Source organism: Prinia subflava, unplaced genomic scaffold (assembly GCF_021018805.1).
Source record: "Prinia subflava isolate CZ2003 ecotype Zambia unplaced genomic scaffold, Cam_Psub_1.2 scaffold_72_NEW, whole genome shotgun sequence".
Lineage (NCBI taxonomy): Eukaryota > Metazoa > Chordata > Aves > Passeriformes > Cisticolidae > Prinia > Prinia subflava.
Window position 1 is genome coordinate 40,416 of NW_026961079.1, and position 22,706 is coordinate 63,121.

Sequence of the window (22,706 nt, forward strand, 5' to 3'; positions counted from 1 at the left end):
CTCTGTCAGACCTGCTTTAATGGGGGGCAGCCGCGGGGGGCTCGTGGGAGTAGCAGCACTGCTCGCCCTGGGGACAGCAGCCCTGTGTGGGGACAATGGGGGGGCTGGGACCTGTCCCGAGACCCCCCCTCTGCACTCACAGACCCCCCCCTCTTATCCCTGGGCATCCCCCCCAAATTCCCAGCCCCCTCCCCATAATCCCAGCCACCCCCTCCTTACTCCCACCCCCCTTTTATTCCCAACTCCCCCAAAATGGGGATTTTCCCCAAACCTTTCTCCCTTTGTTTCGTGTCCCTGGACCCCCCCTTTATTCCCAAACTCCCCCTGGGCATTTCAGGGATCCCCCCCGCGTTTTTGGGGACCCTCCCCCCCATTTCGGGGCCCCCTCCCACCTCCTTGAAGCGTTTGCAGGGGAATTGTTTCAGCCCGGCCCCGTCCGGGCGCTGCGTCCGCTTGTTCTGGAGCCGCTCCCGCTTCTCCTGCAGGGAGGGGGCGACGCCCCCCCTGGGAGGGCCGGGAATGAGCGGGGGACCCCCAGAAAGGGGAGAGGGGACCCCGGGGAATGAGCGGGGACCGCCGGGACGGGGGACCCCCGGGACGGGGAGAGGGGACCCCCGGGAATGAGCGGGGACCGCCGGGACGGGGGACCCCCGGGACAGGGAGAGGGGACCCCCGGGATGGGGAGAGGGGACCCCCAGAACAGGGAGAGGGGACCCCGGGACGGGGACCCCTAGGACAGGGAGAGGGGACCCCCGGGAATGAGCGGGGGACCCCCAGAAAGGGGAGAGGGGACCCCCGGAAGGGGAGGAGACCCCCGGGAATGAGGGGGGGACCCCCGGGACAGGGAGAGGGGACCCCCGGGAATGAGTGGGGGACCTCCAGGACGGAAAGGGGACCCCGGGATGGGGAGAGGAGACCCCCGGGACGGGGAGAGGGGACCCCCGAGATGGGGAGAGGGGACCCCCAGGAAGGGGAGAGGGGACCCCCAGGATGGGGAGAGGGGACCCCCGGGAATGAGGGGGGGACCCCTGGGATGGGGAGAGGGGACCCCCGGGACAGGGGAGAGGAGACCCCCGGGAATGAGCGGGGGACCCCCAGAAAGGGGAGAGGGGACCCCCGGGAATGAGCGTGGGACCCCCGAGATGGGGAGAGGGGACCCCCGGAAGGGGAGGAGACCCCCGGGAATGAGGGGGGGACCTCCGGGACAGGGAGAGGGGACCCCCGAGATGGGGAGAGGGGACCCCTGGGATGGGGAGAGGAGACCCCTGGGAATGAGCAGGGGACCCCCGGGATGGGGAGAGGGGACCCCCGGGAATGAGCAGGGGACCCCCAAGATGGAGAGAGGGGACCCCCGGGAAGGGGACAGGGGCGTCTCCCTCCAACAGGAAGGAGCTAACCCCGCTCTAGGGGGATTCATGCCCCACCCCGAGCGAAATAAAAGGGGGGAAAGTCCCCTTTGAGAAGGGTGGGGGGCACCTGGACCCCCAAGGAGCCCCCCCAGGCCTCACCCCGGCTTGGCCCTGGCCTTGGGACCCCAAAAGGCCTCAGGGTTCTCAGGGAATCTCTTCAGGCCGCGCTTGCGCGAGCTGGGGTTGGCGTCCTCGTGGAGGGCGAAGGAAGCCTGGAGCCTGGGGGGGGTTAAAGGGGGGGATCAGGGGGGTCTGGGGGCTCGGGGGTCCCCCCAGCCCGTCCCACCCCACCCCGGGGGTCCTACGTGGGCTCCACCGAGAGGATCCGGGCGGCCGGGCTGGAGTCAGGGAGCCGCTCCAGCTTCACCGGGTGGAGCTTGGCCTGGGGAAAGGGCAGGAAAAAGTGGGAAAAGGGGGTGGGAACAGGGGGTCCAGGCAGCCCCGAGCGCGGGGAGGGGTCCCCGAGCCCCCTCCTCACCCAGCAGCGCATGATGTCCCAGAGCACGGCCGGCGGCGCGTCCGTCTTCACCGCGTTGCGGCAGGCGTGGGACAGCGAGACCCGGAACCCCGCGTGCAGCAGGGCAGACCTGGGGGACAGGACGGGGTCTGGGGGGCCAGGCCAGGGTTTGGGGGGCCGGGAGGGGGCTCTGGGGGGCCCTGAAGGGGTCTGGGGCTCCCGGGGGTCCCTACCTGAGCTGCAGCAGGGACGGCGTGTTGCTGCGGATGGTGCTGCTCAGCCCGTCCAGGGTGTAGTACAGGGGGACATCGCTCAGCTCCTGCCCCACAGCCGGCCCCACGTCACCGCCAGCCCCACGCTGGGGGGGGCTGTCCCCTCCCCGGCCCCGCGGTGTCCCCCCAGCCCCCGGGGTGTCCCCCCTGTCACCTCGGCGATGACGCTCAGCATCCCCCGCAGCCGCGGCTCCGTCTGGAAGCGCCCGGGGCTCCGCTCCAGCGCCGCCAGCAGCAGCTCCACGAAGGAGGGGTCGTGCAGGGGCTCGGCCCACACCGGGCCCCCCACCTTGGGAGGGGGAAAAAGGGGGTTCAGGGCCCGGACTGGGGGTTCAGGGACCAGACTGGGGGTTCAGGGCCCAGACTGGGGGTTCAGGGACCAGACTGGGGGTTCAGGGCCCAGACTGGGGGTTCAGGGCCCGGACTGGGGGTTCAGGGACCAGACTGGGGGTTCAGGGCCTGGACTGGGGGTTCAGGGACCAGACTGGGGGTTCAGGGCCCGGACTGGGGGTTCAGGGACCAGACTGGGGGTTCAGGGCCCGGATTGGGGGTTCAGGGACCAGACTGGGGGTGCTGAGGGCCCGGACTGGGGGTTCAGGGCTCGGACTGGGGGTTCAGGGCCCAGACTGGGGGTCCAGGGCCTGGACTGGGGGTTCAGGGCTCGGACTGGGGGTTCAGGGCCCAGACTGGGGGTTCAGGGCCCGGACTGGGGGTTCAGGGCCCGGACTGGGGGTTCAGGGCCCGGACTGGGGGGTTCAGGGCCCGGATTGGGGGTTCAGGGCCTGGACTGGGGGTTCAGGGCTCAGACTGGGGGTTCAGGGCCCGGACTGGGGGTTCAGGGACCAGACTGGGGGTTCACGGCCCAGACTGGGGGTTCAGGACCCAGACTGGGGGTTCAGGGACCAGACTGGGGGTTCAGGGACCAGACTGGGGGTGCCGAGGTGGGGAGGGGGCTGCGCTCACCTGGTGCCGGTGCTGGCAGAACTCGCAGGTGGGGCCCACGGGCGGCCCTGTGGCCGCGCTGTATTTGAACCTGCAGGGGGGAGGACGCGGTCAGGGCCCCCCAGAGGGCAGTGGAGACCCCCTGAGGGTCTCGGGGACCCCCTGAGGGTCTCGGGGAGTTGGGGGGGCTATACCCGGTGCCGTGGCTGGTGGCCCTGCCCAGGCGCTGCAGGTGGTGGGAGCCGCAGCCCACGCAGTGGAACACCAGCGCCTGTTTGCTGTGGGGAAACGCGGTCAGGGCGGGTCTGGGGGGGCACAGAGACCCCCCAAACCCCACCAGGAGACCCCTCCTCACCTGGCCGAGGCCTTGACCTTGGCCTGGCCCGTGAAGACCCTGACGAAGACGCGCACGTAGAAGTCGGCGCTGACCGAGAGCAGCGGCACCACGAAGCGCTGGTAGCAGTTGGCGCGGAGGTCGAGGCTGTGCAGGACGATCCGCAGGGCCTGGCGGGGGACAGGGGACACAGGGGGACAGTGGGACACCCCCCGAGCCCCCCCCGGGGCGGGGGGACCCCCGGGACTCACCATCTCGTGGCAGAACTTGCCCTTGAGGGACACGGCGCCGTATTTGCTGTAGCAGGTCTCGGCGCTGTTCCCGGCCATCACCGCCATGTCCGTGCAGGTCACGCACAGCAGCCCTGGCGAATCGGGGGTCAGGGGGGTCCGGGGGGGTCCCGGGGGTCCCCCAGAGCCCCCCCGACTCACCCCCCTCGCTCACGGCCTGCACGGCCGCGTCCAGGAAGGGCGCGGGGCTCCCGTAGGGGTCCAGGTCGATGACGTCGAACGGCTCCCGCTCGGCCTTGCTCTGGTACATCAGAGCCCTGGGGGGGCACGGGGGGGTCCCCACGGGACCCTCAGCACCCCCCCGGGACCCCAGTACACCCCCAGGACACCCCCAGCCTCTGTGACCCCCTCAGTGCCTGCCTGGGGGGCAGGACGGTCCCTGACAGCACTCAGGGACATCAGGAGCAGCCCTGGGGGGCAAAAAGGGACTGGGGACCCCCAAATCACCCCCCGGAGACCCCAAACTGGGGCAGGAGGTGCCAGGATGTGCCTTAACCCCCCCAAAATCCTAAACTGGGGCAGGACCCCTCAGAGCACCCCCCTAACCCCCCCTGAGACCCCAAACTGGGGTGGGACCCCTCAGAGCACCCCCTTAAACCCCCCTGAGATCTCAAACTGGGGCAGGAGCTGTCAGGGTGCTCCCTAATCCCCCTGAGACCCCAAACTGGGGTGGGACCCCCTCAGGGCACCCCCTTAACCCCCCCAAAATCCCAAACTGGGGTGGGACCCATCAGGGCACCCCCTTATTCCCCCTACCCTGGGGCCCCCTCTGGCGCTCCCCCTAAGCCCCCCCAGCCCCGGGGGTCTTCCCCTAAGCCCCCCCAGCCCCGGGGGTCTCCCCCAGCCCCGTGGGTCTCCCCCTATCCCCCCCCAGCCCCGGGGGTCTCCCCTCTCAGCCCCGGGGTCTCCCCCGGCCCCGGGGAGCTCCCCCTATCCCCCCCCAGCCCCGGGGGTCTCCCGCAGCCCCGGGGGTCTCCCCCTATCCCCCCCCCAGCCCCCGGGGAGCTCCCCCTATCCCCCCCCAGCCCCGGGGGTCTCCCGCAGCCCCCCGGCGTTACCGGGCCTCGGCCAGGCGGGGTGTGACCAGCTCGCCGACGCCGTTGGTGGCCACGTTCCGGGCCATGAGCTCGGCGGCCCGCGGGGACCGGTCCGAGGCCACCACGGCCGCCAGCCCCGGCACCTCCCGGGCGAAGCGCACCGAGCGCAGCCCCGAGGCCGCCAGCGCCTCCAGCACCCGCAGCCCGCCCTGGGGGGCACACGGGGGGTCAGGGGGGCTTCGGGGACCCCCCCCGGAGCCCCCCGAGCCCCCCACAGACCTCACAGCGCTCCCCCGGCCGCGCCGCCCGCGGGGGCTCCTCGGGGGTCCCCTCCTCGCCGGGAAGGACGACTGGAAAAGAGGAGGGGGCTGAGGGAGGGGCCTGGGGACCCCCGAAATGGGGGCTGGGGGGTGGGGGATGGGGGGAGGGGGACAGGGACCCCCCCAGGATGGGGGAGCCCCCGGCAGCCGCCGTACCCCGAATTCCTTTGGGGCGCAGCTGGAGCCGGGCGAACTCCGTCAGGACGGCGCAGCTGGGGGGGGAGGGGGTGTCAGGGACCCCCCGAGAGGGGGGGGTGACACCCCAAAACCCCCCCAGAGCCCCCCGGGCCCCCCAGGACTCCCCAGAGCCCCCCGGACCCCCCCGAGCCCCCCAGACCCCCCAGGACTCCCCAGAGCCCCCCAGAGCCCTCCCAGACGCCCCAGAGCCCCCCGGGCCCCCCAGAGCCCCCAAATCCTCCCGGGATAACACCAGGGGTGCTCCAGAGCCCCCCGGATTCCTCCTGGGACCCCCCGGAGCCTTCTCAGGACACCTCCGAGCCCCCCCCCCCCAAATTTTCCAAATTTTCAACGCGGAGACCCCCAGAGACCCCAGAGCTTCCCCAGAGCCCCCCCAGGACCCCCCAGAGCCCCCCCGAACCCCCAGGATCCTCCCAGAGCCCCCCAGAGCCCCCAGAGCCCCCCAGAGCCCCCCAGGACCCTCCTAGAGCCCCCCAGGACCCTCCTAGAGCCCCCCAGGACCCTCCTAGAGCCCCCCCAGAGCCCCCCAGGACCCTCCTAGAGCCCCCCCAGAGCCCCCCAGGACCCCCCCGAACCCCCAGGACCCTGCCAGAGCCCCCCAGGACCCTCCCAGAGCCCCCCAGGACCCCTCCAGAGCCCCCCAGGACCCCCCAGAGCCCCCCCAGGACCACCCAGAGCCCCCCAGGACCCCCCAGAGCCCCCCAGGACCCTCCTAGAGCCCCCCCAGAGCCCCTCAGGACCCTCCTAGAGCCCCCCCCCGAGCCCCCCAGAGCCCCCCCCAGACCCCCAAGGACCCCCCAGAACCCTCCAGAGCCCCCCAGAGCCCCCCAGAGCCCCCCAGAGCCCCCCAGGACCCCCCAGAGCCCCCCGGCTCACGTGAGGTCGCGGTTGAAGCCCTGCACGGGGTTGTAGAACACCTCGTTGGCGCTGGGGAAGGCGATGGTGGCGCGGCCCTCGGTGATCAGCGTCTCGCCGGTACCGGGGGCGCCCCCCGCGCCTTCGGGGGGTCCCTCCGGGGCCGCCCCCGGGACCCCCGGGACCCCCGGGGCTCCGTTGGGGGCAGCGCCGTCCATGGCGGGGGGCACCGGGGGGGCTCTGCAGAGGGTCCGGAGCGCTGCGGGAGGACAGGGGGGGTCACCGGAGGGGCGCGGGGGTCACCGGAGGGGCTCGGGGGTCACCGGAGGGGCGCGGGGGTCACCGGAGGGGCTCGGGGGTCACCGGAGGGGCGCGGGGGTCACCGGAGGGGCGCGGGGGTCACCGGAGGGGCGCGGCCGCACCGGGGCGGTTTTGGGGGAAAAACGGGGCACTTTGGGCTCGCCCGCTGAAAGGCGGGAAAAGGGGAGGAGACCGCCCGGGAAAAGGGGAGGAAGGGGCGGGGAACGGGAGGGGACGGGCGGGGGCAGCACGGAACCCCCGTGAGAACGGGGAGAGCCCCGAACCGGGACCGCGGGCACGTGGCCGGGGGGCTGAGCCGTGACCCCCGCGGGTCCCGCCCCGGTGTCCCCACCGTGTCCTCCGGCCCTCCCCGTGTCCCCCCCATGTCCCCGTTGTCCCCGTTGTCCCCGTTGTCCCCCCCGCTCACCCCGAGCGCGCCGCCCCCGCGCATCCCCCCGCGCCGCCCCTCACATGGGCGCCGCCATCTTCCGGCGGTCACGTGGCAACGGCGGCCGCGAAGGGTCGCGATACCCCCGCCCGCCGCGCAAAAACGCGATCCTGCGGCGGCGCCTCCTGGCAGCGCAGGAACGGGCCGGTACCGCGCCGTACCGGGCCCGCGGAGCCCGGTGGATCACGGACCCGCGCGTTTTCCGCGCGTTCCCCGCTCGTTTCTGCGCCCCCCCCGCGTCCCCAGCTCGGTGCGGGCAGCGCGGGGTGGATGATTCGGCGCTCGGCTGGTGGCGCAGGCGCGGGCGGCGCGCTCGGCGCTCGGCTGGCCGCCCCTGCCGCACAATGAATGGCCGCTGAGGCGCGGCGGCACCGGGAGCGGCTCCGGGAGCGGCCGCCGGCCCCAGCGCAGCCCCCCCGGCCCCCGGTAAGCCGGGGACCCCCCCGGCCCCCGCCCCAAGCCCGCCCCCCGCCCCCCTGCACCGGTTCCCCGGCGCCGCTTCCTTCCCAGCACCGGGCCCGGTGACCCCCCCCACCCCCGGCCCGTTCTCCCGGGCCTGCGGGCGCCTCCGGCCCCCCCCGCGGCGGGGATCCCCCGGTTCCCCCGGGATGCCGCCCGGTAATGGGGGGGCTGCTGTGTCCGTACCGCCCCTGCGGGGATCGGGGTCCCCCTGTTGCAGCCCCCCCCCGGGTTGGGGGTTTAACGACCCCCCCCCCACAATTTGGGTCCCCCCCGTTGTCACCTCTGGGGGTTGGGGGGTCCTGTCCCCTCCCCCGCTGCGGGCTGGGGGTCTCCTCTGTCCGCAGAGCAGGGACTGGGGTCCCTTTAGGTGACCCCCCCCATGTTTTGGGGGTCCCTCTGGGGGATTGACCGACCCCCCCCCCGGAATTTGGGGCTCCCCTGGGGGGGGATCGCCCCCATTTCCCCCCTGAGGCCTTGGAGGTCCCCCCCGTGCCCGGCTCAGGCTTGGGGGTCCTCCCTCCTCCCCCACACGGAGGGGTCCCCCCTGTGCCTCCCCCCGAAATTCTGGGGGCCCCCCCCTTGTCCCCTCGCACCCCGGGGGGGGTCCCAGGCCTGGCCTGGCCCCGTGTCCAGGGCTGGGGACCCCTCGGAGCCCCCCTGGCCTTGGCAGGGCCCCCCCTCCCCTGTGAGGGGCCTGAGGGGGAGGATTTGGGGTGGCCCCGGCTTGGGGGCTTTGTTTGATTTCTCTTTTCTCTGTTCCTCTCGGTGTCCCCCTGTGTCCTGTCCCCTTTTCTGTGTCCTGTCCCCTTTTCTGTGTCCTGTCCCCCCCCATGTCCCTGCCTTGCTTTGTCCCCCTGTCCCCCCTCTGTCCCCTCTGTGTCCCTGCCCTGCTCTGTCCCCATGTCCCCCCCATGTCCCTGCCCCATCCCCCGGTGTCCCTGTTCCTTCGTGCCCCCCCTGATTCCCTGTGTCCCTCCCTGTGTCCCTGTCCCCATAACCCTGTCCCTTCGTGTCCCCCCTGTGTCCTGTCCCCTTTTCTGTGTCCTGTCCCCCTCCATGTCCCTGCCCTGCTCTGTCCCCTCCTGTCCCCCGTGTCCCCCCATGTCCCTGCCCCATCCCCGGTGTCCCTGTTCCTTCGTGCCCCCCCTGATTCCCTGTGTCCATCCCTGTGTCCCTGTCCCCATAACCCTGTCCCTTCGTGTCCCCCTGTGTCCCCCCGTGTCCCTGCCCTGCTCTGTCCCCGCTGTGTCCCCCCGTGTCCCCCACCCCCGTGTCCCTGCCCTGCTCTGTCCCCCCGTGTCCCCCCATGTCCCCCCGTGTCCCCCACCCCGTGTCCCCCTGTCCCCCGTGTCTTTGCATGTCCCCCCCCCGTCCCCCCGTGTCCCTGCCCTGCTCTGTCCCCCCGTGTCCCCCCATGTCCCCCGGTGTCCCCCACCCCCGTGTCCCCTCCCCACGCCCCCCGTGCCCCCGCAGGCGCCCCCCGGCCCCCCGCCATGGCGCAGACGCTGCAGATGGAGATCCCCAACTTCGGCAACAGCATCCTGGAGTGCCTGAACGAGCAGCGCCTGCAGGGGCTCTTCTGCGACGTGTCCGTGGTGGTGAAGGGCCACGCCTTCAAGGCCCACCGGGCCGTGCTGGCCGCCAGCAGCTCCTACTTCCGAGACCTCTTCCACAGCTCCAAGAGCGCCGTGGTGGAGCTGCCGGCCGCCGTGCAGCCCCAGTCCTTCCAGCAGATCCTCAGCTTCTGCTACACCGGCCGCCTCAGCATGAACGTGGGCGACCAGTTCCTGCTCATGTACACGGCGGGCTTCCTGCAGATCCAGGAGATCATGGAGAAGGGCACCGAGTTCTTCCTCAAGGTCAGCTCGCCCAGCTGCGACTCGCAGGGCTGCACCGGCGACGACACGCCGGGCTCGGAGCCGCAGAGCCCGGTGGCGCAGACGTCGGCGGGGCGCGCCGGGCTGGGCGGCAGCGGCGGCGCTGCCCTTGGTGTCGCGGGTCAAGACGGAGCAGGGCGAGCCCGACGGCGTGCAGTGCACCTTCGTGGTCAAGCGCCTCTGGGACGGGGCCGCCAAGGGACGGCGGTGGGGCGGTGGCGGGCGGGGCAACGGCAGCAGAAAAATGGCCAAATTCTCCGAGGCGGCGCCGCGCCCGCCGCAGCCGCCCAACGCCGCCAACGCCGCCGGTGCCGCCGCCAACGCCGTCCCGGCGCCCGGCGCCGACCAGACCAGCCCCGGGCGGCACCTCCAGCGCCTACACCAGCGACAGCCCCGGCTCCTTCCACAACGAGGAGGACGAGGAGGAGGACGCGGGCGAGGAAGGCTCGGACGAGCAGTACCGGCAGATCTGTAACATGTACACCATGTACAGCATGATGAACGTGGGGCCCCGCAGGTGAGGCCGCCCTGCCACGGGGGTGGCATTTGGGGACAGCATTTGGGGACACTCCGGGGGGTGCGGTCACGGGAGGCCCCGCCCCGTTTGAGGCTCTGCCCTCCCTGTGTCACCCCCCAGAGACCCTCCCAGTTTGGAGCTGGGACCGCCCTCACCAGCCCAGTGTCCCCCCAGACCCTTCCCGACCCCCGGGACCCCTCAGGGGCGGCTCCAAGGCTCCGGTGACCCCTGGAGGAGCCGCCCCTCCCCGCGGGTGGGGGGGACCGGGATCGGGCCCCCCGTGACCCCCGCGCCCCCTCAGCCGCAGAGAAGGTGGAGGCCCTGCCCGAGCAGCCCCCGCCGGAGCCGCGGGCCCGCGCCCGCCTGCGCCAGGACCTGGCGTCGCTGCCGGCCGAGCTCGTCACCCAGATCGGCAACCGCTGCCACCCCAAGCTCTACGACGAGGGCGACCCCGCCGAGAAGCTGGAGCTGGTCACCGGTACCGGGGCGGGCCGGGGGGCGGCGGGAGGCCCCCGCGGGGGTTTTGGGGGGTCCCCCGCTGACCCCCGGTGCGCCCCCTCCCCAGGCACCAACGTGTACATCACGCGGGCGCAGCTGATGAACTGCCACGTCAGCGCGGGCACGCGGCACAAGGTGCTGCTGCGCCGCCTGCTCCGCCTCCTTCTTCGACCGGTGAGCGCCCCCGGGGGGTCCCCCCCAAGCCCACATTGGGGTCCGGGAGGGTTTTGGGGAGGGGTCCAGCCCCGGGTTTTTGTTGCCCTTGCAGGAACACGCTGGCCAACAGCTGCGGGACCGGGATCCGCTCGTCCACCAACGACCCCAGCAGGAAGCCGCTGGACAGCCGGGTGCTGCACGCCGTCAAGTGTGAGTGGGGGGCACGGGGGGGACCCCCTGGGAGGGCAGGGAGCAGTGGGGGGACCCCAGAGAGGGGACAGGAGCACCCTCAGGGAAGGGACAGTGGGGCACAGGAGGTGACACCACCAAACCTCCCAGCCCAAACCTCTCCCAGGGACCCTCCGGGGTGCCCTGGACCCCCCTGACCGTGTCCTTGTGGCCATCAAGTGTGAGTGGGGGGCACGGGGAGACCCCCGGGGATGGGGAACGGGGGGGCAGGGAGCAGCGGGGGACCCCAGAGAGGGGACAGGAGTGGCCTCAGGAGGGGACAGCGGGGCACAGAAGGTGACACCACCAAACCTCCCAGTCCAAACCTCTCCCAGGGACCCTCCGGGGTGCCCCGGACCCCCCTGACCGTGTCCTCGTGGCCGTCAAGTGTGAGTGGGGGGCATGGGGGGACCCCCGGGGGCTGGGGAACCCCAGAGAGGGGACGAGATGGGACAGGAGCACCCTCGGGGAGGGGACAGCGGGGCACAGAAGGTGACACCACCAAACCCCCCCAGCCCAAACCTCTCCCTGAGACCCCAGCCAGGCTCGGGGCGCCCTGGACCCCCCCTGACCGTGTCCCCTCCCCAGTTTACTGCCAGAACTTCGCGCCCAACTTCAAGGAGAGCGAGATGAACGCCATCGCGGCCGACATGTGCACCAACGCGCGGCGCGTGGTGAGGAAGAGCTGGATCCCCAAGCTGAAGCTGCTCATGGCCGAGGGCGACTCCTACACCTCCTTCATCAACGACACCGGCAAGCTGGAGCCCGACATCAATGGGCCCCGAGCCCCCCTTCGAGGCGGGGGGCCCCGAGCCCGAGGGGGGGCCCGCAGGGGAGGGGCTGCAGTGACCCCCGAGCCCGCCCTGGGGACCCCTCCCCACCCCCCCCAATTGGGGAGGGGGAGGGGACTCGGCCCTAAACTGGGGGACACCGCCCCTCCCCCCCCAGGAATAGGAAGCCCCCCCAGATGGGGGCACCCCCCAGTGAGGGCGTAGGGACCCCCCCAGGGGCAGGGCTGCCCCCCCCCACCGTGGGGTGGGGTCCCCCAAGCGAGGACCCCGTGAGGATGAGGGGATCCCCCTGCCTGGGGACCCCCAACAAGGGGCAGGGTCCCCCCCAGCAAGGGACCCACGTGGTTTAGGGACCCCCCCCCCCCCTCAGACGGGCACCCCCAGGGGCAGGGACCCCCCAAAGGGACCCCCAGGGGCAGGGACCCCCTGAAGGGACCCCTCAGGGGCAGGGACCCCCCAAAGGGACCCCTCAGGGGCAGGGACCCCCCCAAAGGGACCCCCAGGGGCAGGGACCCCCTGAAGGGACCCCCCAGGGGCAGGGACCCCCCAAAGGGACCCCCAGGGGCAGGGACCCCCCCGAAGGGACCCTGAAGGGGTGGGGTCCCCCCAGCGAGGCCCCGGAGGGTCCTGTCCCCTGTCCCCCCTCCCCAGGATTTGGGGTTTTGGGGGGGGGGTGGCAGCGTCTCGGCACAAGCGCAGCTGCCCCCCCCCAGCATTTTGGGGGGGGCCGGAGGGGGGGCTCAGCTTTGGGGTCTTGTGCTCCTCCCCAGAGCCCCCCCGTGCTCCCCCCGTTCCCCTCCAGGGCCGCTGTCCCTGCAGGCACCCGCATGTGTGTCCCCCCCGTGTCCCCCCCAGGGCCCCCCCTCGCTCTGGGCAGCCCCTCCAGCCCCCCCCGTGTCCCCCTGTCCTGTGTCCCCCACCCCAGGGACCCCCCTCGCTCTGGGCAGCCCCCCTGGTCCTCCCCCCACCCCCCGCATGTGTCCCCCTGTGCCCCCCCCGTGTCACCTGTCCGTGCGTGTCCCCAGGTGTGCGTGTCCCCCCCCCGGCGCTGAGGGAGGTGTCACCTGTCTGTGTCCCCCCCCCCAGAAGGAGCCAGGACTGCCAAATTGGGGGGGGGGGGCTCCCCCTTATTGCCCCCCCCATGTTGGGGTCTGTACTCGGGGGGGGACACGTGGGTGTGACTGGGGGGGGGACAGGGACACCCTGGGGCTGTCCAGTACGGGGGGGGGGTCCAGAGGGGGGTGGGGGACACGGGGACCCCCCCCCCCCTCCCTCCCCAGGGCTTCGCTCCGGCTGCACTCCAAAGGGGAAACTGAGGCACAGTTTGGTGACAACCCCCCCGTCCCGTTCCGGCTGGGAGCGGGGGGGGTCTCCAGGAACCTCCCCCGTCCCGCTCAGCCCGGGGGGGCCGGGGGAGTCCCCCGGTGTCCCCCGGTGTCCCCAGGTGTCCCCACTGCCCCCCCAGGTCTCCTGACGTTTGGTCAAGTGCCTTACCCGCCCCTCCCCCGGGCTCCCTCCGCGTCTCCGCTGCCCCCCCCAGGCCCCCCTTCCCCCCCCGGCACGGGGAGGGGGCGCAGGGACCTCCCCCACCCCCCCAGCCTGGGTTCCCCCTTCCCCTCCCCTCTCCCCGTGCCTCAGTTTCCCCTTTCTCCGACGAGTTCTGCCGGTCTCACCCTGCCCGTGGTGGGGGGGGGGGGTTTGTCCCTGCTGTCCCCCCCCTCCAGACCCCCCCAAAGCGGGGTCCCGCTCGTTGTTCGCCCCCTTCTCCTCTCTCTGCTGTACAGAAGGGGGGGGGGCGCGGCGGCGGCTCGGCAGCATGGACCCCCCCCCCCCGTGCTTGCGCTTCCCCCGCCCCCCGGGGACCCCCCCAGTGTCTGTCCTGTGTAATGAAGTGCCAAGACCACCCCCCCCTCCTCCCGGACACCCCCGGGGGGCCCTTCTGGAGCCCCCTGGAGGTTGCACATGAACTGCTGTTGGGCGCGAGGGAGCGTGTGAATAGTGAAAATAAACACAGAGTTTGTAACAGCGGCGGCTGCGCCCCAAAATCCGCCCCCAAAATCCGGGGGGGGGGGGGGCGGGGGTGGGGAGGGGGCGCGGGGGGCGCGCGGGGCTGGCCCCGCCCCTTCCCGCCCTTATATGGGCGGGCGGAAGCGGCCCCGCCCACCCCCGCGCGCTCGGCCACGCCCCCTTCCCGTGGCGTCATCGTTTCCTTATATGGGCATGGAAGCGGCGGGGGCGGGGCCGGGAATCCCCGGGAATCGGGCGGGGGGCACGGGGGGCACTGGGACCCCCCCCCCAGGAAAGAGGGGGGCAAAGAGACCCCCCCAAAACACACAGGGGGGCACAGGGACCCCCCCAAAACACAGGGGTGGGCAAAGAGACCCCCCCCAAACACGCGGGGGGGCAGAGGGACCCCCAGCTCACGGGGGGGGGGGGCACAGGGACCCCTCAAACCGTGGGGGGGAGCACAGGACACCCCCAACCCACGAGGGCCCCCCCACCGCGGGGGGGGCACAGGCACCCCCTCCCTCCCAGGACCCCCCCAGCCCCTGGCGGGACCGCGCGGAGCCCCCAAACCCGGGGGACCCCCCCGGTGTGAGCGGGGGGGGCACAGGGACCCCCAATCCATGGGCGGGGGGTTCAGACCCCCCCCGATCCGCGGGAATTCCGGCCCCCCCCTCGGGCACGGCCCCCCCTCGGCGCCGTTTCCGTCCCCGGCGCCGCCGAGACGCGCGGAGCCGCCCCGGGGCCGGATGCGGTGGCGGGGAGGGGGCCCGGGGGGGCCCGGGGGGATCGGGGGGGGCCCGGGGCGGTCCCGGGGCCGGATGCGGTGGCGGGGGGGGCCCGGGGGGGCCGGGCCGGTACAAGAAGCGCGGCGGGGCCGTCCCGGCGCACTCGGGGCGCGGCCGCCATGGAGGAGGCGCAGCGGCTGCTGGCGGTGTCGGTGTGGAAGCTTTACCGGTGCCGCCTGCGGCGGGGCGGCCTCCGCCTGCACCGGAGCCTGCAGCTCTCGCTGCTCGTCCGCGCCGCCCGCCACCGCTACCTGAGCGCCCGCGCCGCCGCCGAGACCCTCCCGGAGACCCCCGCGCCGTGCGGAGCGACCCCCGAACCGGGGGACCCCCCGAGCGGGGACCCCCGCGCCGCCCGGGGCGCCAACGAACCGACCGCGGAGCGCCCGGAGCCACCGAGCCCCAGAAGCGACCGGACATGGGGGAGCCCCCGAAGGGACTGCACCGGGGACCCCCCGGATCTACCGAGCGGAGCGCCCCGCACTGACCGGGACCGGGGATGCCCCCCCTGCCCACCGGCCGAGGGTCCCCCGAGCCCCCCAACCGGGGCCAGCCCGGCCCCACGGACCGCGGAGCCGCCTCCCGCCCCGGACCCCGCGAACCGGGACCCCCCGAGCGCGGCCGGAGCCCCCCGGGCCGGGCAGAAGCGGCGCAGCAGCGGCTCGGAGGGGCCGGCACCGGGGCCGGTACCGAGCAAACGGGCGCGGCTGGAGGCGGAGGCGCCGCCGCTGCCCCCGGGGCCGCCCGGGCGCTGCTCGGGGCCGCCCGCAGCCGCCTTCGGCTTCCTGGTCCGCGCCGTGGGGGCGTGCTGAGCCCGCCGGGACCCCCGGACACACGGACATTAACGGGGATCCCCCCCCGGACACACGGACATTAACGGGGATCCCCCCCCGGACACACGGACCCGGTTCTGGAACACCCCGGGACACCCGGACATTAACGGGGATCCCCCCCCGGACACACGGACATTAACGGGAATCCCCCCCCGGACACACGGACATTAACGGGGATCCCCTCGGACACCCGGACATTAACGGGGATCCCCCCCCGGACACTCGGACATTAACGGGGATCCCGCCGGACACTCGGACATTAACGGGAATCCCCCCCCGGACACACGGACATTAACGGGAATCCCCCCCGGACACACGGACATTAACGGGGATCCCCCCCGGACACCCGGACATTAACGGGGATCCCCTCGGACACACGGACATTAACGGGGATCCCCCCGGACACGCGGAACCGGTTCTGGAACCCCCCGGGACACGCGGAACTGGAACGGGGATCCCCGAACTGGTGCGGGTACCCCCCGATGGACCGGAACGGGGCCGTGACGGCTCCCGGGGCTCCCGGGGGGCGTTCGCGAGCTTGGGGGGGGCTCCAGGCTGGACCTGTCCTCACGCCCCCCCTTTTAATTTTGCTTAATTATTATTTTGTTAATCCAATAAAAATGGGTTTCGTGCAGCCGCTGCCTCGGGGGCAGTTCGGGGGGGTCGCTGTGACCCGTCCCGGGTTTGGGGGGGATCCGAGGGTTCGGGGGGCGCTCGGTGCCCCCCCCTGCCGGGTCGGGGCCGCTCGGTCCGGACCGGGGGCGGGGGAATTCGGAGCCCGGGGCCCCCCCCCGCCTCTTCCTGCTCGGGTTTTCCGCCCGAGCGGGGCCCGGGGGCGGGAGGGACGGGAACGTCCGGCACCTGCCGCGGGGGCGGGGGCTCCACCCGGGAAACCCCCCCCGGTCCGAGGGGGCCGTGCGGGGTTACCGGGGGTCACGGGGGGCTCCGGGCCCGCGAGGGTTCCTGTGTCCCCCCCCCACGCCGCGCTGTGTCCCCCCCTCGCCCCCCGCCCCGATCCCGGGAAGGAGCGAGACGGGCTCGATCCAAAATTCCTTTTTTTTTTAATGGTTCCGTTTGGGACTTTTCGGGTTCGGGTTCTTTTTTTTTTTTTTTTTTTTTTTTTCTTTTTTTTGCCTTTTTTGTCTTTGATCTTTATTTCTGGTTTCGGTAACTCGGTTCATGCAATGGCGGCGGCCCCGGTTCCGCCGCCTCCGTGCCTCGGGCGGGGGGGGGCCGGTGCCCGTTCCCGGTGCCCGTTCCCGGTGCCCGTTCCCGGTGCCGGTGCCCGGTGCCGGTGCCCGTTCCCGCCGTTCCCGGTGGCGGTACCCGGGGCCCGGGGCCCGTCCCGGAGCCTCCCGGGCTCCGCTCCCCCGGCCCGGCGGCTCCTCCCGGCCGGGGGCTCCCTCCGGGCGTGGGGAGGGTCGGGGGGTCCCGGGGAGGTTCGGGGGTCCCGGGGCCGCCCCCCCGCGGCGGCGGCGGCTCCTCCAGATGATAAAACTCATCCATAGCCCCGGGGGCGGGCGGGGGGGGGTACGGGGCGGGTGGCGACGCCCACCCCCCTGGCCGCGACACGCCGCTGTGCGTGCGCGCCCTGTCGCGATATGTCGGCTACGTGCGCGCCCTGTCGCGACACGTCGTGGGAGGCGCCGCTAGCAGCAGTCATCGTCCGTCTCGCTGTAGGGGTCGCGGAGGCCGGGCCGCCCCTTGCCGGCGCCGTGGCCCGGGTAGTACCCGTTCGGCAGCCGCCGGCCGGGCCGGGGCGGGGACGGGCCGGGCCCGCCGGGGGTCCCGGTGCCGCGGGGGGCGCGGGGGGCGCGTCCGTCGAGCGGCGGCGGCGGCGGCTCCGGGTCGCGGGGGGGCCCGCGGGGGGGCTCGGGCCAGCGGGCGGCGGGGCGGGCGGCGGGGCGGGGGTCGGCGGGCGGCGGCGGGCGGCGGGGGGCCGCGGGCGGGGGGCGGCGCGGCGGGCGGGGGGCGGCGGGCGGCGGGCGAGTACGAGACGTGGGGCCGCGGCGTGGCGGGGGTCGGCGGGAGCTGGCGGCGGGCGCGGCGGGGAGTGCTGGTCCCCGACGTGGAGAGCACCGGGCTGCCGCTGACCGAGCTGCTGCCCTGCAGCGACAGCGACACGGGGTGGCGGCGGGGGGGACACGGGCGGCGACACCGGGGGGGAGATGCGGGGACACCGGGACGGCGGGGAGGAGCCGGGGAGGGGACACGGACATGGGGGGGGGATAAGGGGAGCCCGGGGGTGTCGCAGCCACGGGGGAGGGGGGGACACAGCCACGGCCATGCAGGCACGGGAGGGGACAGGAGGGACAGAGGTGACACACGGGGGGGTCGCGGGGGCGCCGGGTCCCCCCAAAGCACTCGCAAGGCAAAGCTCGGGGTGGGGGGGGCAGCGGGGAGGGGGACAGGGGAAGCGGGGGCTGGAGAAGTTTGGAAGAGTCAGCCCCGGGGGGGAGCCCTGTACCCCAAATCTGGGGGTCCTGGGGGGCGTTATCCCCCTCCCGCTTGGAGGGGAGGGGGGCTGGGGGTGAGCCCCGATTGTTCCGTGCGGGGACCCGCGTTTGGGGGGTCCGTGAGCCCCCGGTGGGGACCCCCCTGCACGGGACCCCCCCGGCGCCAGGCTGGGGGGGCCCGGGGACTGTCACCCCCAATTCGGAGCTCTGGGGGAGGTCCGTGCTCTCGGAATGGGGGTGCTGAGGACCCCAGACCCATCTCAGAGCCTCTTGTGCGGGCGGGAGGGGCCTGTGCACCCCCAAACCCACCTGGGGGGGCTGGAGACCCCTGATTCAGGGGTGCACCCCAGAACAGGGCTCGGGGGGGGGGTCCCCGCAGCCTCCTGCACGCCCAGGAGGGTCCCTGCACCCCAATTTTGGTCTGGGGGAGTTCCGGAATCCTTTTGGGGAGGGGTGAGATCCCCTCGGGAGATAAATGGGGAGACCTGGGGGGGCACCCCAAAACCCCCCAGGGAGGCAAAGCCGCTCGTCCTGGAGCCGCAGCCGGATTTGGGGGGTGGTCTGGGATTGGGGGGGGGGGGGGGGCAGCTTCATTCCAAACTTTCCAGGGTGGCCGGAGCCTGAGGGGGCCGGAGCAGAAGTTGGGGGGCCCCGAGCCGCTTACCTGGGCCACCCCTCGCCGTGACAGCGCAGCCAAAGCACAGCGATGGGGAAACAGAGAGGTGAATCACGGCAGGGCCCCCCCAAGCAGCCGGGGGGGCCGGGGGGGCCGGGGGGGCCAAGCGAGGGGGGCTCTGTGCGGGCGGGGGGGGCGCGGGAGGGGCCGAGAGCAGCGAGGGGAGGGGGCGCATCCGGAGGGGTCCAAGCGTCGCCGCCGCCCCCCCCAGATCCCTGCGGGGTGGGGGGGGGTCCCCATTGCCCCCCCACGGGTGCTGCCCCTCCTGAGGGGGGCTGGACCCCCGAGGAGGCGTGGCTGGACACGGGGGAGGGGGCTGGACCCCCAAAGTGAGGGCTGGACCCCCAAAGTGGGCACTGGACCCCCAAGTGAGGGCTGGACCCCCAAAGTGAGGGCTGGACCCCCAAGTGAGGGCTGGACCCCCAAGGTGGGCACTGGACCCCCCACGGCGGGGGGGGCCGGACCCCCCCCAGGTGGAGCGCTGAGGGGGCTCTGCTGGTGTAACTGGGATGCCTCCAGTACCGAACTGGGGCAGGCAGAACGGGCGGGGCGGGGGGCGCCGGGACTCCCCCCTGACCCAGACCCTCGGAGTTGGGGGGGGGGTCCCACAGCCCCCCCCCCCCCCCCAGCCTGAGCAGCACCCATGGGCGGGGGCGCCCCGGGGACGGGCGGGGGGGGGTCTTTGGTTGAAGATCCCGGGGGTGCAGCCCTTGTCCCCCCCATGGCGGGGGGGGGTCCTAGAGGCGGAGGGGGGGGGAGCGGAGGGGGGCACCCACCTGGCGGGGGGCCGCGTGTTCCCGGCCCTCGCTGGGGGAGCGGGACCAGCGGCGGTCCCGGGAGCGGGGCCGCCCGTAGTCGTGGCGCTCGGGGGGGGGCACGCAGCGGTCGCGGTCCCCCCCGGCGCCCCCGCCGTGGTGGTGGTGGTGGTGGTGGTGGTGGTGGTGCCGGTGCCGCCGGTCCTTGGGCCGCCCCCGCTCGGGGTCCCGCTCCTTGGCGGGGGCGTCCCCCGACTGCGTGGTGACACTCAGGTCCGTGCCCAGCCCTGGGGGGACACGGCGGGGTCAGGGGGGGACACTGAGGGACCCGGGGGGCGCGGGGGGCGGGACAGGAGGTGACCCCGGGGTGAGGGGGCGACCCACGGGGAGGAGTTGGGGTGACCCAGCGGACCTGGGGGACATCGGCGGCCGGAGAAGAGCCGGGCAGGGGACAGGGCACGGGTGGCCTTGGGGACACCCAGGACGGGGTGGAGATGTCCCCGGGGAGGGGACGCGCCGGTGGCGGGGGCGGCGGGGGTCGCACCTGTGTCGCCGTCCGTGTAGCGGCTGAGGGAGCGCTCGGAGGCGCGGTGGCCGCGGTGGCCGCGGCGGGGGTGGTGGCGCTGGCCGTCCTCGGCGGGGGGGACCCGCTCCAGAGAGAAATCGTCCAGGCGGACGCCGCGGGCGCGGGAGTGGCCCAGCAGCGACGCCGAGCGCTTCATGGGGCTCGAGTCCGCGATGGTCTGCGGGACACGGGCCGGGGGCGTCACCGGGCCGGGGGCCAGGGGAGGGACACCGAGCCGGGGGGCTCGGGGGGCGCCTGGGCGGGGGGCTCCAGAGGGAGGGTGTCTGGGGTGGGGGGCAGGGGGCTCTGAGGGGGGGCCCGGGGGGTTACCTGAGGAGGGTGGGGCCGGTGAGCTCCAGGGCGGGGTCACCTGAGTGCCCTGAGCCCTTCGGAGCTTCGGCTGCTCCAGATCCCCCCGGTCCGTCCTTTATCCATCCATCCATCCGTCCGTCCGTCCATCCATCCATCCATCCATCCATCCGTCCATCCATCCATCCATCCATCCATCCATCTGTCCCTCCATCCATCCATCCATCCATCCATCCGTCCATCCATCCGTCCCTCCATCCATCCATCCATCCGTCCGTCCGTCCATCCGTCCGTCCGTCCGTCCATCCATCCATCCATCCCTCCATCCATCCATCCCTCCGTCCGTCCGTCCATCCATCCATCCATCCCTCCATCCATCCATCCATCCATCCATCCGTCCGTCCGTCCGTCCGTCCATCCATCCATCCATCCATCCATCCATCCATCCATCCATCCATCCATCCATCCATCCATCCGTCCCTCCATCCATCCGTCCTCCCTTCCCCGTCCCTCCTCCAGACACGGCCTCTGTCCCCTCACTGTCCCCTCAGAGCTGTCCCCCCTCAGGACTGTCCCCTCCAGGACTGTCCCCTCAGCGCTGTCCCCAGATCCCCCCCCCCCGCTGCTCTAAGCATTGAGCTGCTGCTGCCGGGGACCCCTGAGGGGATCGGGGGGCACAGGGGGACAGCGGGTGGGGACAGGGGGACAGGGACAGGGGGACAGGGACAAGGGGGACAGGGACAGGGGGACAGGGACAGGGGGACAGGGACAGGGGGACAGGGACAAGGGGGACAGGGACAGGGGGACAGGGACAGGGGGACAGGGACAAGGGGACAGGGACAGGGGGCAGGGGCACTGCTCCTCACTGACGAGGGTGCAGGTGTCGGTGCAGGGGGTGACACCGAGGGGACACAGAGGGACACAGAGGGACACAGGGACTGCGGCCAGTGGGGGTCAGTGGGGTGGGGGGTTTTGAGGGGGGGCTGTGGGGGTCCTGGGGGTGTCCGGAAGAGGAGCTGCAGAGAGGAGTGGGGGGATCCAGGGAGGTCTGTGGGGTGGGGGGCTCCGGGGGTGGCTGTGGGGGTCCGAGGGAGGCTGTGGGGGCCGGGGGGGGTCCGAGGGGCGGGGGGCTCTGGCGGGGGGGGCTCGGGGCCCCGCGGTACCTACACTGAGGTTATTGCCTCGGGGTCGGACCTTCCTCCGCTGCCAGAGCCGGCCCAGGCGGTGCCCGCGGAGCCGGAGGAGAGAGAGAGCGCGGTGAACCCGGGCCGGGGTCCGGGGGGCGCGGGGGGCGGGCAGGGCGGGGGGAGCAGCCAAGCAGCGGCCGGGGGAGCAGCAGCAATGAGCAGAGCAGCCAGAGCGTCCCTGTCCCCGTCCCTGTCCCTGTCCCCAGCCCGGACATGCTGAGGCGCGGGGACGCCCTCAAAGCTGGCGGTGGCGAGCGGGGGGAGCCCCCGGCCCCCCCATTTCACTGCGCTGGGGTCGGTGGCCACCGGGCCACCCCACGTGTCGCCCCCAAAGCCCCCTGCTGCCATGCTCATGCCCCCCTGGAGACCCCCAGCCCAGCGCTGCAGCCATCGCGGGGGACAGGGGACGCTGCCAGGTGTCACCGCAGCTGTCCCGGCCCCCCAGAACCGCCCCCTCCCCACCGTTAAAGCTGCGGGGAGGGGGCGGTGGGGCCCGGGGACGGTCCCTGGTGTCCTCGGGGTGGCACCCGGGGCTGTCCCCTCACCTGGGTGTCGGCGGGCAGGCGGGGCATGGAGGCGGCGCGGCCGTGCCCCTCCATGGGCAGGTAGTCACTGTCCGAGTGGCCTTCCTTGGGCATCTCCCGCATCTCCACCAGCTGCGGCACCGGGGAAACTGAGGCACGGCGGGGGCAGCGCCGGGACGACCCCCGGGCACAGCGGGGGGGACGCGGGGAGGGGACAGGGGGGGACACAGGGACCGGACACGCGTGGGTGGCACCGCCGCTCACCTGGGAGTTGGGGCGGCTGTTGGGGACCTCGTCGGGGTGTCCCCGCTCGGGGCTCCAGGTGCCGGTCCTCTGGAACATCTCCTGCGCGCGCTGGGTGACCCAGGACTGGCTCTCCTTCATGTCCCCGTCCCGCGCGGCCCTGGCGGACAGCGGCGCTCAGAGCCCGGCGGGCGGCGCCGGGGACACCGGGGACACTGGCGACACCGAGGACACCGGGGACACCGGGGACACCGGGGTGGCACTTACGGCTCCGCCGCGGGCGCCGCGTCCGGCCCCGGGGGCCCCTCCTGGGTGGGGGACGGCGGCTCCATGCGCTGGAACATCAGCGGCGTCCGGTTCTGCGGGGACACGGGCGGCTGGGCAGGGGACACCGGGACACGGGGACACGGGGACAGCGGGACACGGGGACAGCGGGACAGCGGGACAGCGGGACAGGGGGACACGGGGACAGCGAGACAGCGGGACACCGGGACACGGGGACAGCGGGACAGGGGGACACGGGGACAGCGAGACAGCGGGACACCGGGACACGGGGACAGCGAGACAGCGGGACACGGGGACAGCGGGACAGCAGGACACGGGGACAGCGGGACACCGGGACACGGGGACAGCGAGACAGCGGGACAGGGGGACACGGGGACAGCGGGACAGCGGGACACGGGGACAGCGGGGACACTGGGACAGCGGGACACCCAGACACTGGGGCAGCGGGACAGGGGGACACGGGGACAGCGAGACAGCGGGACAGGGGGACACGGGGACAGCGAGACAGCGGGACAGCGGGACACGGGGACATCAGGAGGGGACGTTGCCGGGATTGTCAGGGAGGGGATGCGGATATGAGGAGGGGACAGGATTGGGAGGGGGACACCGGAGGTGGCAGAGGAGGGGCTCTGGCGGGCTGTGGGGTGGCAGCGGGGACACTGCGGGGTGGCGGGGAGGGGACCCTGGGGACAG

At 73.5% G+C, this 22,706-nt stretch overlaps 4 protein-coding genes across 5 annotated transcripts in view; 2 read left to right on the forward strand and 2 right to left on the reverse strand.

The window, feature by feature from the left end:
* On the reverse strand, nucleotides 1–7,096 carry TRMT1 (tRNA methyltransferase 1). 2 transcript variants are annotated; one of them, XM_063389227.1, is made up of 17 exons: nucleotides 6,886–7,096; nucleotides 6,136–6,373; nucleotides 5,218–5,273; nucleotides 5,021–5,091; nucleotides 4,763–4,950; nucleotides 3,846–3,961; nucleotides 3,666–3,778; nucleotides 3,436–3,584; nucleotides 3,275–3,358; nucleotides 3,102–3,171; nucleotides 2,293–2,427; nucleotides 2,100–2,185; nucleotides 1,888–1,996; nucleotides 1,715–1,791; nucleotides 1,509–1,628; nucleotides 393–504; nucleotides 1–82 (listed from the first exon to the last, which is right to left on the reverse strand). In XM_063389227.1, the coding sequence occupies exons 2-17, from the start codon at nucleotides 6,330–6,332 to the stop codon at nucleotides 17–19; spliced, it is 1,749 nt and encodes a 582-aa protein (XP_063245297.1). In that variant the 5' UTR covers nucleotides 6,333–6,373; nucleotides 6,886–7,096; the 3' UTR covers nucleotides 1–16. The 2 variants fall into 2 exon arrangements, with proteins under 2 accessions (XP_063245297.1, XP_063245298.1); XM_063389228.1 differs by having other exon boundaries at nucleotides 393–479; nucleotides 6,886–7,095.
* A 1,695-nt stretch (nucleotides 7,097–8,791) lies between these two features.
* On the forward strand, nucleotides 8,792–11,597 carry NACC1 (nucleus accumbens associated 1). Its single transcript, XM_063389194.1, is given in 9 exon segments — nucleotides 8,792–9,273; nucleotides 9,275–9,556; nucleotides 9,558–9,723; nucleotides 10,020–10,196; nucleotides 10,284–10,372; nucleotides 10,374–10,390; nucleotides 10,485–10,582; nucleotides 11,189–11,373; nucleotides 11,375–11,597. Coding segments are annotated over 9 exon segments (1,545 nt in total). The 5' UTR covers nucleotides 8,792–8,817; the 3' UTR covers nucleotides 11,450–11,597.
* Nucleotides 11,598–14,204: 2,607 nt separating this feature from the next.
* Nucleotides 14,205–15,647, forward strand: IER2 (immediate early response 2). Its single transcript, XM_063389236.1, has one exon. It carries the CDS (start codon nucleotides 14,303–14,305, stop codon nucleotides 14,990–14,992), a length of 690 nt encoding a protein of 229 aa, XP_063245306.1. The 5' UTR covers nucleotides 14,205–14,302; the 3' UTR covers nucleotides 14,993–15,647.
* A 1,015-nt stretch (nucleotides 15,648–16,662) lies between these two features.
* The window catches only part of CACNA1A (calcium voltage-gated channel subunit alpha1 A), a 39,135-nt gene continuing 33,091 nt past the window's right edge, over nucleotides 16,663–22,706 (reverse strand). The window contains exons 41-48 of the mRNA XM_063389190.1: nucleotides 21,996–22,087; nucleotides 21,750–21,888; nucleotides 21,507–21,617; nucleotides 20,942–20,977; nucleotides 19,445–19,643; nucleotides 18,922–19,187; nucleotides 16,942–17,119; nucleotides 16,663–16,910 (exon numbers count right to left, since the gene is read on the reverse strand). Coding sequence (XP_063245260.1) covers nucleotides 16,663–16,910; nucleotides 16,942–17,119; nucleotides 18,922–19,187; nucleotides 19,445–19,643; nucleotides 20,942–20,977; nucleotides 21,507–21,617; nucleotides 21,750–21,888; nucleotides 21,996–22,087 — 1,269 coding nt within the window. The remainder of the gene's footprint in view (nucleotides 16,911–16,941; nucleotides 17,120–18,921; nucleotides 19,188–19,444; nucleotides 19,644–20,941; nucleotides 20,978–21,506; nucleotides 21,618–21,749; nucleotides 21,889–21,995; nucleotides 22,088–22,706) is intronic.

Coding starts and splice junctions, on each gene's coding strand:
- TRMT1 (XM_063389227.1), bottom strand. CDS start 6,332: ATGGACGGCGCTGCCCCCAACGGAGCCCCGGGGGTCCCGGGGGTCCCG. Junction 5,092..5,217: donor GCGCCCCAAAGGAATTCGGG/GTACGGCGGCTG, acceptor CCTCTTTTCCAG/TCGTCCTTCCCGGCGAGGAG. Junction 4,951..5,020: donor GGCCGGGGGAGCGCTGTGAG/GTCTGTGGGGGG, acceptor TGTGCCCCCCAG/GGCGGGCTGCGGGTGCTGGA.
- IER2 (XM_063389236.1), top strand. CDS start 14,303: ATGGAGGAGGCGCAGCGGCTGCTGGCGGTGTCGGTGTGGAAGCTTTAC.